Source organism: Periplaneta americana, chromosome 10 (genome assembly GCF_040183065.1).
Source record: "Periplaneta americana isolate PAMFEO1 chromosome 10, P.americana_PAMFEO1_priV1, whole genome shotgun sequence".
Lineage (NCBI taxonomy): Eukaryota > Metazoa > Arthropoda > Insecta > Blattodea > Blattidae > Periplaneta > Periplaneta americana.
This window is the reverse complement of record NC_091126.1, coordinates 88395609-88413767: the sequence shown is the minus strand read 5'-3', so window position 1 is coordinate 88413767 and position 18159 is coordinate 88395609. Positions and strand designations below refer to the sequence as shown.

General features: G+C 34.5%; 1 protein-coding gene across 2 annotated transcripts in view; it reads left to right on the top strand.

Annotated features, from left to right (window-relative positions):
- PlexA (plexin A) overlaps window positions 1–18159 on the top strand; it is a 1043054-nt gene that overhangs the window by 966539 nt on the left and 58356 nt on the right. For both annotated transcript variants that reach the window (XM_069837886.1, XM_069837888.1), the window contains exons 8-9: window positions 1983–2191; window positions 13207–13338. In XM_069837886.1, coding sequence (XP_069693987.1) covers window positions 1983–2191; window positions 13207–13338 — 341 coding nt within the window. The remainder of the gene's footprint in view (window positions 1–1982; window positions 2192–13206; window positions 13339–18159) is intronic.

Here is an 18159-nt window from a genome sequence, read left to right as displayed (position 1 = left end):
AACAATGTCTAAATTATTAACCTTTACAGTCACACAGTGAGGACAGCATGTCGATATTATCTGGTAGTCCAGAACAAGGCCAGTCAATGCATCAATTACAAGGCCAATGCCGTAATGTACGGTAACATGTGGTCCCTCTTGTGCCAGGTTCCATCGTATGATACACATATGTCAATAATGTCACTCTCTTGTAATGAGGGATCTAGTTTTCTATGGGCAGCACATATAAATTCAGTAGACAGCTTGAGTGACTTGAACTTGAAAACTGTTTCATCTTCTATTAATTTATTTACATGCTGCACAAAATTTAATGGTCTTATACCCATGGTCTGCATACCATACCCATAATTATATAATATTTTTTATTTCACCATGGCCCTTCCAAATGTCTACAAATGCTTTGATTATCCTTCTATTTACTTCAAAGACAATGATCTGTGAAGAAGTGGGCGAACCAAATCCAGGTATTTAAATGCTGGGCCATTTAAAAATGGCTTCTGTGATGTTAGGAGACACTTCCAAATTATGAAACTTTAAATTTCTTCGAAGGAGGAAATATTACAGATTTAAAAAAAAATAATAATAAAAGATAACATTTTTCATTAATTTTCACCAAAACTCAGTCATCTGACTGAGTAATCTGCATCATTACTTTATCCACAAAATTTCTGTCTGGGAGTAATTCAGTTCAAATAAATAATTTTATGAGGTTGTTTTATCTCATGGTAAAATCTGTACAAAAATATTGCCAGATTTTGAACAGTATTTTCTTTTCTTGAAATCTTTTCACTTGGCTTACGAAGTTTGTGAACAAGTTTATCATAATTTAAAATAATGTACAAGTAACAGCCTTTCGGAATAGATGAACTGGAAACACGAATATTGAATAATTACGACATTAGAGAAATGAGAGAAGGGATAAGTAAATGATGAAGGAAGGAAGTGATTGGCATAATAGAAATACTGCAATATATTGACCACATGTGCAAAGTAAAAATGGTACGGTGTTTTTATGTAGCAATTATTGTTTCGAAAACAAACTTTTAAATGTGTATCTGGTATCATCATGAAAAATGATTTACAGACATACTGTACTGGCGATGTAGTTGCTTTTATCTGAATTGTGTAATTAAAAGAAGATATTTTACACTTTTGCTATTGATATTTCGAAGAAATTATCTTTGTAGTCACTTTGCATGACACTTGTTTAACCTTTTCATTGTCTTCATATGATATTGACCTTTCTAGTTCAGTGCTCACTCCACTGAAACGTAATTCTGTTTTCTTCCTTCTTCCCTCAGAATTGTTAAATGAGAAATTAGCTACTTCACTGGGTTTCTGCTTCTAGTAGTAGAGTTACAGAGATGTAATAGTGTTCGTAAATGAAAGCTTTCTTTATCAGTATATTTAAGTACTGTAATTTAAACAGCGCATAGTAGTGTCGTGGTTAAGGCATAACACTGCAAGCTGGAAGGTCGCGAGTTCGATTCCCCTTGGAATCATGGATTTTTCCATTGATCTAATCCTTCCAGCCACACTATGGCCTTGGGATCTACTCAACCTCTAACAGAAATGATTACCAGGGGCATTTCCTTAGGAGTGATGGCAGTGGATATGTAGGACTGACATCCCTACTGCCATTAAATGCCGATTGTCTGTAAAGGTGTGATCCTTAACCTGTCACCACCCTCTGTGCCGATTTGGTCTGTCATGGGGTTGACTTTACTTTTTAATTTAGATAGTGTTTCCTCTTCAAAACTTAGAGGCGACTATGTAAGACTCATAAAGGACTTAAGTAAATTGGCCAGTCTTGAATAGCTCCATCATTTATAAAATATAATAGACAAAGACTATTGAGACGCATTAGTACTTCAAGAAGACACAGATTATAACTTACGCATGAACTATGACATCCTCCATCATGAATAACTCTCAATGCAATAAGTACATGAGAAGGAAATAAAATTATCTCTCTGTTGCAGATCACTTCACTGCAAAGCTGTCTGTACGTATGACATCTGGTCCAGACTTTGTGGCAACCAATTTCACCTTTTTCGACTGCAACACTTACAGTTCATGCACGCAGTGCGTCTCCTCATCATTTCCATGTGACTGGTGTGTGGATGGACATCGCTGCACACACGACACAGCTGAGAACTGCCGCAATGACATTCTTGTTACTGGTGTCAGTGTAAGTAAACTCTGAATTTGTTTTAGTAATCAAGTTTGCTGTAATATTGGCACTTAAAGCTACAGAAATTATTAGTGCTCTGATTTCTATGACATATCACATTTATATCCTGGTCTCATTTTACAAAATTAAGTTAAATTGAACACATTTTTGGCTTTTCTGAACACAATGACATGGCTTTTATTGGTCATATAAATGCATATTTACCATATTTTAGCATTAATTCATTTTTCACCAAAAATGATATGAAAGCATATTTCTGGTCATACTACAATATTGTTTTATCAGTTCTTCAAGTATTACTCACACGTTTTGTGCCAATAACAGCAAATAAAGCTGTTGGTTATTGATTTTTAATTTTCTTTTCTTGGAAATATTTTGTGATTAAATGGAGTTGTCAAAACACAAAGAACAAACGAATGTTACGAATATGGCCAGATTGTTGCTGTTCGGTCTCACATTCACCCCTTCACCTCTGATAAAAATATGATACTTCAGAGGTTCCAATCTCACTGTTGCCAAGTAGAATTTCATAGGCAGTAAGTAGTGACCCTGTTAACATAGCTGTAATAGAATTAATCACATAGAGGACAAACGTTAGGACATTTTTCACCTCTCTTCCCCTCCCCCTTCAATTTTTATATGGTGAACAGTCTGCTATGGCCAATACAAGAAGTTAATATTCAAAAATAATTTTGCAGAATGATGAATATAAACATAATTTTTGGACATTTAATTTGTTTTCCGTCATATTTCTAAGCTTTTATGTCATTTTGGTGTTTTTAGGGCTTAACAGCATGCATATTTCCAGAGTTTTAGGCCATAGAAATCCGAGCCCTAGAAATTATTAATATGATCCAGTTCAGATCTGTCTTCGGACAGTTTACTATTTAAAAAAAAAAAATATGGTGTATTTACAAAAATATGCTTCTAACATCCTAAATCTAAACAGCATTAGTAACTTTTATGTTCAATATCACGGCTGTTATTACACGTTTATTTATCTTTTACAAGTACCTTTCACTCGTTTAATATGTTATTAAAAACAGTTGACATTTTAGTGAGAATTGGCTTTTCTTTTTTACATATGAGTGTATGAGTGTGTGCTTGTAGATCACATTTTGTGCTGTGAAGCATAGGTGTTATGTAGGTAAAACGTGAGTGCTTATGTCAGATTAGATCCAATTAAGAGTCTTGCAACAAATGGGGAAAAGTATGCGAGTGATATCACTCTTTAATTTTCAATTATAACCTTTTTATTCTTGTGTGGACACAGTTTTTATGTAAACATTTCATACTAAAAAATTTACAAGAAACATAAAAAAACAAATCAGTGAACATGTTTCTTCTGACTTTTATTCTTTAGTGTTTTCCTGTTTTGCGAAGGATATTTTCTTCAAATTTATGGTATATGCATTTCGCTTAAATATATCTACATACAAATTTAACAGAATTATACGTAGTGAATTTTCAATTAACATGAAACACACTTCGCATTCCCATAAATTTCAGTCGTGTGAGTGACATGTGTTAATTAAATACCGTACCATTGTTTAGATTTCATGCTTTTATTTATAACCTTTCACATTTTCCGATTTCTCGTGACATTCTGTCTCATTTTTCAGTAATATTTGAAGCAGAAATAATTAAATATTTTAGTTCTATGTCTCAGAAATTTTACTCTTACATACATTGGTTACATTACGTACCAATATAGCAAGAAGACGACAGTAGACTAGTAATACAACTGTAACAGAAATGGAATCGTGTGATATTACAATAATAATAAAATTGATAACTTTGTTGTGACTGAAGAGCATATGCGTATGCACGTCATTGCTGCCTCTTGTAGCTACAGATAAAGATGAATTTCATTCCAGGTTGGAATGTGTCCTAGAGCATTGTTCATTGTTCGTTTCTTAACAGACTGATGTCTGATCTAATGTTTCCAGTGGTATAAAGTTTGTGTAATCTTTCCTATCTGTTCAGCCTAAGGATAAGTGTAGCACAAAAATCTCATGACATAGAAGTTTGATTTACACAATGTTGGTGGCCTAAGGACAAAACCAGATTAGTCTGCGCGAATATTGAATGCAAATGCTATTCATAAAATTTCAGGACTTGGCTCTCTGTTGACTCGTTACGGTGAAGAATAAGAATACAGAAATCTCTTTCTGTAGTATTCTAACATACACAATAATACGTATGTCCAACTTTTTAAAATGTTCCCTTTTTATGTTGAGCAGCAAAATTTCATGTGTAGTGTAACAGATTAACTAGCTGAAAGAGATTTACTGTGTATTTGCATGTGTGCTGAACCTTAATTCGCACACAAGCTCTCCTTGGATAATTCCTAGTTTAAAAAATTATGTTTTATTTAACGACGCTCGCAACTGCTGAGGTTATATTAGCATTGGCTGTGTGCTGGAATTTTGTCCCGCAGGAGTTCTTTTACATGCCAGTAAATCTACTGACATGAGCCTGTCGCATTTAACCACACTTAAATGGCATCGACCTGGGCTGGGATCGAACCCGCAACCTCAGGCACAGAAGGCCAGCACTGTATCGACTGCACCACCCAGGCCAACTGATTCCTAGTTTAAAATTTGAACAAAACATAATGCGACTCATATTCTGCGAGATACTTTTGGAGATAACATAAATCATCAAATGGAGTAAATATCAAATACATATGCACTAGTTGTTACGAGGTTACAAGAGATGTTTAGACGTCCTCCACCCAATTCAAGTCATTTGACAATGCACTACATTACAATCTGTCGAACACACTGTAACAGGTTGGCATGACTGATTATCATGGCAACATGAAATCTTGTCACTTGATTTTTGCTACAAGGAGATTATCACTCACAGATTGATTCTAAATTTGTAATTAGCTGACAATAATACGAGCCTCTCATCTCTGTCAAACTTGAAAACATTTCCCTCTTAATGTCCAATGGAACATTGGATTACTTTTAGTACCTGATTGTTGCTTTCTCAGTGAGTAGTAGCATAGTATGATGTCACACCTCGTCCCTAGGTTTGTTCAGACGCGTTTTCCTGGTTGGAACACAATATCTCTTAGACATACTCCTTCAATTACCCACACAGGAAAATTCATGGGAGCCAAATGTGGCAAACAAAGTGTTCATGTGATCATTCCTTCGCATCCAATCCACATTCCTGGATATGCTGTATGTAACAGCTGCCTAACATCTCCGTAGTGCACTAGAGCATCATACACGTACTCTACCTCACAGCTAAAGGTAAATCTTCCATCATACCCTGTGTATTATTATTATCCAGAAAGCCACCGGCATGGCCCAGTTGGTTAAGGCGCTTGCCTGTCTGTCTGAAGTTGTGCTCGGGCGTGGGTTCGATTCCCGCTTGGGCTGATTGCCAGGTTGGGTTTTTTCCGAGGTTTTCCCAAACCATAAGGTGAATGCCAGGTAATCTATGGCGAATCCTCGGCCTCATCTCGCCAAATACCATCTCACTATCACCAATCTCATCGACGCTAAATAACCTAGTAGTTGATATTGCGTCGTTAAATAACCAACTAATACAACAAAATTATCCAGAAGGACTCTGAAATTGTGAGTACTGAGTCTGTAATATAGAAGTTAGGGGTAGCTCATACATTACTGCTAAATAGGACTTGATGTCTTCACTTGTGAAAAGTATGAGGATATTCGTGAGATGAGAAGTGACTGTTGTAGCTGTTAAATACATCATCAGCCATCACACACAAACTTGCTTCATCTGTCCAGAGAAAATTGTCATAACTTGACTCATTCACAGTTTTTGTTGTTATTGTTGTAGCCATTTGTATGTATAAATGCATCATTTGAGGATGGTCATTTGGAAACAGAGGTATATTCTGTGTTAAGTGGAATATTGTACATGTGCTTCATCGAAACAAATGACATCCTTACAAAATGGAAGTCATACAACACGTGAGTGAATATTATCCTGACAGATGCGTTGAATTTTGGGAGTGAAGTGTACAGAAAATTTGTGGCGATCAAACATTAGCATTGAAAATGTATACCGTACTGATGAAACAAACTTTTATATTAACAAAGAAATAAACCAATGGAGCACAAGATACTGATCTGATACAAACCCACATGTGTTGATCTGTTGAACTGCAACGTGCTGGGGCAATATTGATTTTGTGTTGAATTTGGGCACACACAGTGTTATGTCATTATTCATTGAGAGGAACATGGACACTAATACTTACCTACTTGAACATGTTACAAGAGACCATTTTATCAGCTTTATTTATTGAAGAAGGAGAATTTCCCAGCATTTTTGAACAGGATGGTGCACCACGTCATTACTGTATTCCTGTATGGAACTATCTGAGTGAGTAGTTCCCTGTATATTGGATTGGGCACTGTGGACCAATTGAATTGTCATCTGGATCTTCAGATTTAACACCAATTGACACTTTTCTTTGAGAATATGTAACGAGTTTGATGTATGCAGAGAAAATTCAGAGTATGGAACATGTGAAGGATCACATCATTGAAACATGTGCTGATGTCAATCCTCCTTATATGTTTCAGCCTATTTTCTCTGAGTGGAGGAAACGTAAAAAATTATGTCGAAAATGGACATCATATTGAGCATATTTTGGACTTGTTTATTTTATATTTTATAACAGTTAACATTACGTATCATAAAAATGATTTAAGGTATCTCAGAACTGATCACAATATTCCACACAGTTTACAGTGGACACATGGCATTTTTTCCATTTGAAATTTCAAAGTTGCATCCAAGATGGTGACTTTCAAGATGAAGGGTTAGGATCGTGTCTGTAAGACATACATACAATACCTTTTACTCATTCTTTACTTTAATCCAATATAAAAACTTTTACTGTAAAATACACAAAATCACAAATACACATAACGACAATTGAAGGGCTCTCTGCAGAAACGAGGTAGCTCCATTTTTTTTTTACAAAGTTGTGAAAAACTAAAAAAAAAAATCATTTAAAAAATTTCAAATTTTAACTGAGCTTCTTTCCTTTTTCAGATTATGTCCTATGTACCTAGGAGTTTCATTTTATCACTCAATCATTTATTATAATTAGCAATTTAGGGGAGGTAAAATATAAACAAATAATGGACCTACCTTGTGTGAACTGAATGGTACTGTTTTGATCTGTAGTTATAATTTAATACAGTCTTTCTTGGTAATATTATTAAGTATTTATTGTTCGAAGTGATAATATTGAAGAATACAGTTTTATTTATATAGGTGAATGTTAGTGACAGTTATTTTTCATTCCTTCAGAAGAAATTTACTTTTATATATATTTTGTGGATTTGATACATGGTTGCTAAGGACATAATTATAAATAACTTACGAAGCTTTTACTTCTGAACAAACAATTTATAGTCTATACTTTTTTTTTTGCATATTATTATCGAACTATGTCTTTTATAAATTTAAATGTTGAAATACGTCAGTCACAATAGTGAAATACGAATATTTTGTTTGATATACAATTATCTTATAAAATGTCACAAGATAGCACAAATGAAGAAGCAGCATGTTGTCTAATTTGCAGAAAATTGTGTAAATCCAATGCAGGAATAAATATACATATGGGTAAAGCCCAGCCAGAAGAGAAAAGAAAAAAACTGGCACATAGGTATACTACAGCATTTTCTCATTCATCAGATTTTAATAACACAAGCAATATTTTACCTAACAAAAACATTACTGACACCTCAGCTACATATCAACAGAGTTTGCAGAAACCCCTCGAAACAACAAATCGAAATTCTGTAGTAGTTAACAATTAGGATCCTGTTCAAGTTTTCCAACAGAGTGAAGATGTAATATCTTATCCAGAAAATACACAAAGTGATCATATAAGTTTTCATCCAATGAAAGAGTGGGAAGAAAAGCTATGCCACATCCAGTCTGTAGGAACGAGTGAAGATTTTGAAGCTCTAATGGAAGATGTTAGGCATTTTCTCACACAGCAAATGACTGAATTGCCAGGACCCCAACACCCAGCCGTGAAGCATTATCAAGCTCGTAAAGTAAGTAAAGTTAACAGTGAATGTAATTATCAAACAACATCCAATCCACAAAAGAAATCTAAGAGACAGCGAATGAAAAATAGGCAAAAATATGAGTATGAACTAACCCAGTATCAATTTTACAACCAAAGACGTAAAGTAGCAAGAAAAGTTTTACATAATTTAAATCACAAAGCTACTTGTAAAATCTCGACACGTCTGATAACCGAACATTTTGAACATGTTTTTAGTACAACAAATAATAGCTCCCCTCTTTCTGATGAGGATGAAGATTCCATACAATTTCCTGAAGATATAGTGATTACTGAGAGTGATATTCATAAAGCGTTATTTGGTATTAAAGTTGACCCTTCCCCTGGACCAGATAGAATAACAGTACGCGTTTTAAGGCATCTCAAAGCTACCAAATTTCTTACACTGCTTGCAAACACTATGCTTCATTTTAATCATGTTCCAAAATGCATGAAATTAGCACGTACAATTTTAATCCATAAAGGAGACGACGTGAACGATTTAAAACATTGGAGGCCAATTACTATTCACTCCGTCATTCGAAGAGTCATTGAAAGAGCCCTTGACATTAAGCTTCGGTCTTATTTTGTATTAAATGCTCATCAGAGAGGTTTTATTAATATACCTGGAACTCATATCAATGCATCTTTAATAAATGGCTGTCTTCAATCATCTAAGCTTAATAAGAAAGACTGTTGTGTCGTGTTTCTGGACGTGTCTAAAGCCTTTGATTCTGTTGGCCATGAACATATTCTTAGAGCCCTTAAATCATCTGGCGTTCCGCAGAACTTGTTCAGACTTATTGGTTCCTTATTAACTAATAATACAATTCAAATAGAAACTAACCACACAAAAACCAAGCCAATAAGCGTAAAACGAGGCGTTGCTCAAGGATCTCCATTGTCTCCAATACTTTTCAATTTGGCACTGAATTGCGTTCTTGAAAATTTAACAGATCATGAAATTAGCAACAGTATGGTTTTACACTTTCCAATGATCTTCAAAACCTAAGTGCTTTTGCATTTGCTGATGATTTGGCTCTCGTTGGAAAAGATGAAAAGTCAGCAACAGCTCTCATTGATATGGCTGAAAGTAAATTAGATGAACTAGGTCTTGAAATTAACACTATTAAAAGCAAGTGTATAATTCTCGAAAGAGGTGTTTTAACTAAAGGAGCTCTCATTTCACTTCATGGATCAGCCATACATAGTACTGATGATAAATCTGAAACAATTCGATATCTGGGAGTTGATTTTCGCGACAAAATATTCTTAGATAAAAAGAAAATTATAACAAATTTAACACGTGATCTTAACAATCTTACACAAACTCCATTACTGAAGCCTGATCAGAAATTGAAGATTGTGAATGAATATATATGGCCTGGGCTCATCTATCCTTTGCAATGTGCTCCACTTGATCAGCTCCCTGACAGCTTCCTTAAAGATCTGGATAAAGTAATTAGAAGTGCTGTCAAAGAAATGATATCTCTTCCTGATGATACACCTAATGACATGCTATATTCTTCTAAAAAAGTACGTGGCCTAGGGCTTATTAAGGCTGAATGGGAAGCTAATACTCAGCATTTTAACATCTGTAAACGACTCTCACAAGTCAGTGATTATCATCTCCTTCTTGTCAGGAATCTTGAAGAGGAGAAGAAAACTGCTCTCAAGCGCCTGAAAATTCCTGAAGCCAACATAACACCTCGAACAACTGGAATACATCTACGTGATGAATTGTGAAAGAGATCGTTTGACTCCTGGTGTCAGTTACCTCATAAGGGGAACGGTGTAGTCATCTATGAAGAATATCCAAGAGCCAATTCATGGGTCAGCACCAAAAGGAATTTGTCATCTTCAGAATATATTAATGCAATCAAGATGTCCTGCAACCTTACTGCAGTGCGCTCCATTCCTGGCAGAGCTTTCAGCACGACCCGTTGCCGTCAACCAGGCTGCAACGAGACAGAAACTCTTGGCCATGTGTTGGGCTTTTGTCGGAAAGGAGAGTTATTGCGTAACAACAGGCATCATAGAGTCCGTGGAGCTATCGCCTGTCTTCTTCGGAACAAGGGTTGGGAAGTTCATGAAGAGGTCCACTGTATTTCTGAAGACGACTCTCACAGAAGAGCGGATATAATAGCAATAAACAGGCAACAACAAAAGGCTATTATCATAGATCCAACTATACGCATGGAGAGAGATCTAAACCAAGCTCATCAGGTTGATCAGGAAAAGAGGGCCATTTATGAACCTTGTATTCCCTACCTTAGTGCCAAGTATAACATCCCTCTCTTCAATTGGTCAGTGACAGGTTTATTTTTTGGTGCTCGGAGTTCTTTACCAAAATTTACATATCATTTTTTAAAACAATTATCAATATCATCTTTTGAAATTCAAAAAATCATCTCGCAAATTCTCAAAGATTCCCTGCAGATTATACAATTTCATTTATACCACTCAGAAGGCCTTAATTAAGGATATGCTAATTTTAAATAAAATCTTTTTTTATCAGTATAATTTAGTCATCTTCTAAGATTTTATTTTACAATTGATAATCAATGGTGCTTAATTATTACACTTTATTTTTATAACACTATTCATATTTAATTAATTGTATTTGTTTGCTATTCATTTCCGGATCCTCGTGGTCATCCTTAATTAAGGCCGGATGAGTTTTTCTCTCTCTCTCTCTCGCTTGCAATAAAATTGGATATAATTGGCCATGTTTTGCACTGTGCACACAATTACTGTGTCAGTATCATAAACTACAACACAAGACATATATCGTTACATCAGAACTACAGTGGGTTATCTTGACAAACTGTGGTTTCGAGATAAATTAAGTTTTAAGTTAGCTTCATATATATATATATATATATATATATATATATATATATATATATGTCATTAATGTTAGGAAGTTATCTTTGAGATATTTCAAACAAAAAGCTCGTTTTTGCTTCGTTTTCGAGATAAAAATTGTTTTATGTCAAACATTTCATAGTGTGTTTTGGGAACGTCATTGCTTTAATCCCCAATATCTTTTGTCATTTTAAGAGAGCAGAGTATTATGATAATAAATTATTTAAAGAATTTTAGTTTTGTCCTTTAAATGACCAGAAATCTGATCCAAACGAATATAACATAAAATTCCTTTGCAGAACAGAAAGTTACATTTGTTCAGATCTGTGTATTTGCTCAGTAACGAAGATTTTCACAGATTTGTTGTTCTTCCCGTTACTGATTTCCACTGGGGTAAAAGTGTGAAGTCCTGGCTTCGAATTATCCATATGTATGCTTCGAAATTTCGGATTAAAAATTAATTTTTTACTTTGGTTTAAATAGGTATTTGAATGGGAATAAACTTTCATTCGAATTATCCAATGTCGAATTAACCAAAAAGTTCATTATATTGTTTTTTTTTCCAGAAAAAAAAGGGAAAGAAAGAAACAGGGGAACCTCGATTTTTAAGTTACCATTGTAACTTTATTATGTAATTCATTTATATATATGTATGTTTTTAATTTTATTAAGTATTACAGTAAAATATATACATTTTCAGTATAAGTTGGAAGCTCTTTGTTTACTCATTAAATTACATGTAGGTATGCGTTGTTCTTTAATTTGCATGTAGATTTTTGTTGTCTGGTTTTTACAGGTGCTGAGTAACTGGCATTTAACAATGTTATTTGCCAACGTGATTTCATTTTGTGTCTACCGCTTGCTCATAGATGACCATTATTCAGCATTAAAAAAATGTTGCTTGTAATTATCACTGAATTTCCATCTTCAGCTGATAGTTGCAGTGCAACTTACAACTAATATAGAAAAGTAGGAGAGCTTCATTTTATAAAAGATACAATTATTTCTCTCTCCATTAGGAGTTTATTGTTAGGAGTTTTATTGTTTTGGTGTAGTAAGTAATTATTGCGGCACCCATGAAGAACTACTCAATATAAAAATGAACTGCTGCTGCTGCTGTTGCTGTTGTTGTAGTTGTTGTCATTGTTCATGGAACTTGGATTTCCTCCATTCTCCTACAGGCATCGCAGTAATTATTTGTAAGCTGAAATAGTATGTCAGCATCAGTCTATGAACTGTATATGTCAGCAATTAGCATACTAAATATCGTAACACAAAGTTAACAATCATTCAGATTCAAATACAGATGATTTCTGCAATGCAAATATTCACTTTTGAATTTAAAATTAATTATAAAATAACTATTCCATCAAGATTTTAAAGATGTACTCTTCTTTATTAAAAAAATAATATATATCTCTCTTTTATTTATTAATTATTTTGTACGAAAACGGAAGTAACCCGTAATGTTACCAGGTATTAAAATAGTCCGTAAACTATTCTGTTTATAAGTTTGTATATTTTTATAAAGTCATGGATGAATTGGATTGCGATGTTTGTTTCCCATTTCCATTTACCTCGCATTTGCAATATACACATCGTTGATTTTCTTCAATGAAATATTAAGTCAGTAGACCCTCAAACTAATGCAAGAAGACTAATTCTGGAAGGTAATATGGCTTAGGTCCATTTTATGTTGACAGTAGTTTCCGAAGCACACTTATAGAATTTTGTACAGTAGATAGTTTGTGCATCACGTCATTAACGTTAAGGTTGATCATTAGGAAAAGAACAATAAGAAATTTAGCAGATATTGCTGAAGGTTCATTTATTTTCTTAACATAAATCAGACGTAACAGATTTGTGTTGGATTGTGTATAGCTACGTACTTTCATATTTAATAATTTATAGGATGTTTTATTTCATTATATATTGAAACACTAGCACACACACTAGAACACCTGGTTACACAAACTAGTAAACAAAATCATATATTTTTACTACTGTATCGAAGTAAACCACAACATTCATGTTCTTAATAAGAGTTTATATGGTTCTCTTTCAGCGTATTGGACCAAGTTACAGAAGTGGTCCTGGTTTCTGCCCAACTATCAATGCAACAGCAGGGGGATCACCTGAAATCCTTGTGTCATCAGGAATGAAGAAGAGTATTCGCGTCAAAGTTCATATAATAGGGGTATGTTTTACAGATATATTTTGTTGCAATCAAAATAATTTCATAAATATCTACAACCATATCATATAAGGGTGTAATAGTTTCTGCAAACAGAATTGTTTGTTTCACATTGAATAAAAAAAAGTATATAAATTTAATTTTGGGCTTAAGGGCTCAAATTTTACAAGATGAGGATGACAATGACGTCAGTGATGAAATGATGATGGTCATGATCATGATGATCTGGTTGTGGTGATATTAATGATCATTAAGAAGATGATTTCGTTAAATCTGCTTGTCTTAAAGAGCATTGCTCCCAAAATGTTCTCTTTTTCCTGATACCGGGAAACTATTACAAACTGAAGCTCACATATATAATACATACTTGTACATGCATAACGACATGTGATTTGAATGTATGAAAGTATATTGAAAGCTTAGGTGTGAGTTTACATACAGGTACCAGGAAGCTATTGAGGTGACATTACACCATGGCTGACAACTAACATTTTTATTTTAGTTTGCAGTCGATTGCACAATACATTCATTTCCTAATAATAGTAGTCACTACTGTTAATATGTGTTACAATTACATGTTCATTAGAAATTTACATTTTGTAAAAATAAACAATGAATATAATAATAAAAAATAGCCATCCTTTAACCTGGGAGAAGGCACATACACATTATATCATGAGGAAGCTCATGCGGTCAAAAAGACTGTGCTACTGAAAATATGTTATTAAGTTCAACTTATTGATTTTTGCTTGAACATTTTGTCTCGTGATATTATTTTTCTTTCAAACATTACAAGATTTTCTTTCATAATACAACCTTGGAATATTTTATTATATTTTCACATTACTGTGAAACCTGCCTTTGCGGTCACTTTATTTAAACGGCCACCTGGCCAAAAGGCCAATTTTCTCTGGAACCAATTGGATTTTCCATAAGTTCAATACAAATTCTCTCTTTATTTAGCGGCCACCTCATGCGCCGGCCAGTGGCCAGGGTCTATTTGGATTGGAACCTGACTATAACGGTCACTGTCCAACAAAAAAATCTTTTCACGGATACTGTCTGACCTATTTTTTCGACGGTTACAGGACGGAAGCAATAGCTAAGTGTACAACAGTACGCCCTCCATATCTTAGGGTTAGTTGGTTACTGTTTTATGACTCTTTTGTCACTTTCCACTCCGACCTTGCACAGCTATAAATTATTACTCGTTTTCTAAGGATTGAAACACGGGCTTTTTCTATCGAAAATGTCACAGTATGTTGTAGGTAGTTAACCATTCGATTTTTTTGCTCTCATCTTTCTGTCTTTCTCTATATGGACCAGCTTTTACGAATTTTTCTTCTTTTCATTCACTTGATCCAGAGGAATTGTGAAGTTAGTTTGAGAGAGAAATCATGTCTAACAATAAATTTAGAATGGTGTTGAGTTTAGAGGTGAGACGAAAAATTATTGAAGAAAGTGAGAAGGAAACATCTGCGAGAAAAATTGCAGAAATATTCAAATGTGGAAGGACACAAATAAGCGGTATAATTAAGAATAAAGATGAAATATTAAAAGAATGTGAGGAAGACAGAATCTGTGTTTAGTAATGTGAATGAGTTCGTTTACGAATGGTTCGTGTGTGCGAGGGCGAAGAAATTGCCTGTAAGTGGGCTTATGGTTCAAGAGAAAGCCCTTGAAATTGCGAAAGAACTCAATGTAAGAAATTTTGTTGCTAGTAATGCGTGGTTAGAGTGCTTTAGAAAACGGCATAACATTACATTTCGTTCTGTGCCTGGTGAAGGAGATGACATTGCAACCAATGTTATTGAAGAATGAAAAAAATAGACTCTTCAATTCTTGCGTAATATGAACTCAGAGACATTTACAATGTTGACGAAACAGGTTTATTTTCAGGGTCCTCCCTAACAAAACTTAAGTTTTAAGAAAAGAATAGTGTAAAGGGAGGAAGTTGGCAAAAGACAGAATAACCCTGCTCATTTGTTTTAATGCTGCAGGAGAAAAAGAACCACTCTTAATGATAGGGAAATCATTGAAACCGAGATGTTTGAAAAATGTTGACATGAGCTTATTGGAGGTGAAGTGGACTGCCAACAATAAAGCTTGGATAACATCATCATTGTTTGAGAATTAACTATGTGATTTCAATTCCAAGATTAAACGACAAAATCGCAATGACCGTGAAATTGGCGTTTCTTCCCCCAAATACGACATCACACCTCCAGCCCCTTGATCAAGGTACTATCCAGTCATTTAAACAGAGGTACCGCTAGCTAGTTTTGAAAAGGATAGTTGCAAAAATGGAAGAGGTTGACATTAATATGCATGAATTTTTGTACGCGCACAGTCCTAAAAAGTCAGTGAAATTGAGTATTTTCATGCTGATTCATAAAAGAACTGCAACCTTAATCAAGCGGCCACCTGATAAAACGGCCATTTTACAAGGTAACTTCACATGGCCGCTTTAGACAGGTTTCACTGTAAATGTTTTTCTGTTTCAAAAGTAATTACAGTATTTATTTTTTATGCTATAATCTAAATTGCAGCAACAGCAATGGTTGAATTAAATCTCTAATACAAATGGGGAAAATATCATAGTGCTTTTATAAAAATAAAGTAACACAAGGAAAAATCTGCAGAAATTAATATTAAAATATTATGTAGAAAATATGAAATAATATGTCTTACATTTCACAATAAACACAATGTAATATTACGAAAGTGATGTTAAGAGAACTAATAAAGTTACACAAATAAATATAAAGAATATGTCACATCAACGGACATATATACGTCATCCAACATCGTAAGATGAAGATTACAAATAATATATCATTATTTTATGAATAATGCAGAATCGTTCTTCATATAAAATGCAAAACAGAAAAGTAAGCTGTTATTTATATAACATGAGGATTGTCCGAAAACACAGAAAGAACGAGTACATAATTGTAAGTACACAGCTGTGAGTGTTGCATGTACACAAAATGTCACCTATGCTCTAATTATGGTTATGATGGAGTGGGGAAATCATGTGATCACAATGTTGCCAGTGTTAGTGCAAGACACGCCTTACTGGGATACGGGGAATGCATTTCCATGTTGTAACATGAGAGGACAAACGCAATCAAAAACACCGCTCTATAAAATAGATCAAGCATCTGTTCGAAATAGAGCACAATTTTAATTATTTCAGGTGCATAAATTGTCAACAAGGCGCTAATTAAGGATATGAAATAGTGAGGTCGGAGGTTTCCTGCCATTAAAGTAGTGCGGATTTAAAACGAAGTGCGGTCTTTTACCATGCTATGCACCTTCTCCCGGATTAATTTATCCACTCTCATTATGTGTTCACCCTTTATAGCATCTTCATTGTTTTTCACTCCTATACCACCGAAGACAGGAAAGATTGAAAATGTATGTTGCTGTTTTCAGCAATAACTGTTATACAGTATTAGATTTGGTTTTCAATTTAAATGAAAGACATGATTTGATTCTTCTGAACTACCTTGAAAATTACAAAATTCTACAATTTTAATCTGTTGATGATCAGCACAGAATCCTGCACATACAACATTGTTTTGTCGAAATCGTCAAGTTCAGTCATTTTCTTGGGGATGTTATGCTTTTTGCTGGGAGTTCCAAACGACGCCCATTCCTCATATCCCTTTTGATACTTCATTATTCTTGAAATTGGACAACAGCTACACCAAATTACTTCTTTGTTAAATTTCATTGGCACTCTAAATCCCTATATACAGGATGTTTCATAATTATAGGTAAAATTGCAGGGGTGACTAGAGGAAACTGAAACAAAGCAAAAAGTCCTAATAAACATATGTCCCGAAACCAACCATTTCCGAGATATGATGTCATCACTGTGATCACCAATTGAATATATTTTGTACATTTGCAATCTCATTTCTTACTTGGCAGACTTAATGGTCGTGCATAGCTACCTCCATTTTTTTACAACATGAGCTGCATGACTTTTGGATGATCTGCATCTTTGGGAAAGGCAGCTGCTATGTTACATGCATGATTGACCTTAATTTTTTTAACGTTCGAGAGTTCTTACACACAAGCTTTCACAAGAGGTGTACATGGCTTACCAACACCATGACCTTCCAGTTCTCCTAACTTCAGTCCTCTAGTTTTTTTTTTTTTTTTTTTTTTGTTGGAATATTTGAAATATTTTGTGTATTCTAGCCTTGTTGATAATGTTAACGAACTTGGGAATGCATTGCTAATGGTCGTCAATGCATTAGAGAGACTCCATTGATATTGGAATGTGTGTGATTGTTGATGAAGAAACGTTCTGACATCTGCCCTACCATGAAGGTGGTCATATTGGGTACATCTCATTTGACGATATGTTTGTATGCATCTGAAGTCTGACTAGTGTAAATATGTAGCTAGTCGACAATGTATGCAATGGAGGGGGAAAGAAACTGGCCACCCTACCCCATTATCTCCTGGCCTAGTTGTCTCATAGGTGGTGCCTTCTTGGTGCCACTTGTGAGATTCAGATCTGTCTTCAGACAGTTGACTTACATCACGTCAGACAAACCGTGCCATTCTGAGCGAAAACAAAGAATGGGAGATAATATAGCCAACTTCGGAAGAGAGTCTAAATAGTGACAGGTTAGGAGTTCATTGAGGGTGTACATTAGTGACAAGATAGTGGTTAATTGAAGGTGTATATTAGTGACAAGTTAGTTGTGGTTGTGTATCGGTGAAAATTAAGGAGTAAATTGAGAGTGTATATTAGTGACAGGTTAGTTGTTAATTGAAGGTGTATATTAGTGAAAAATTAGGGGT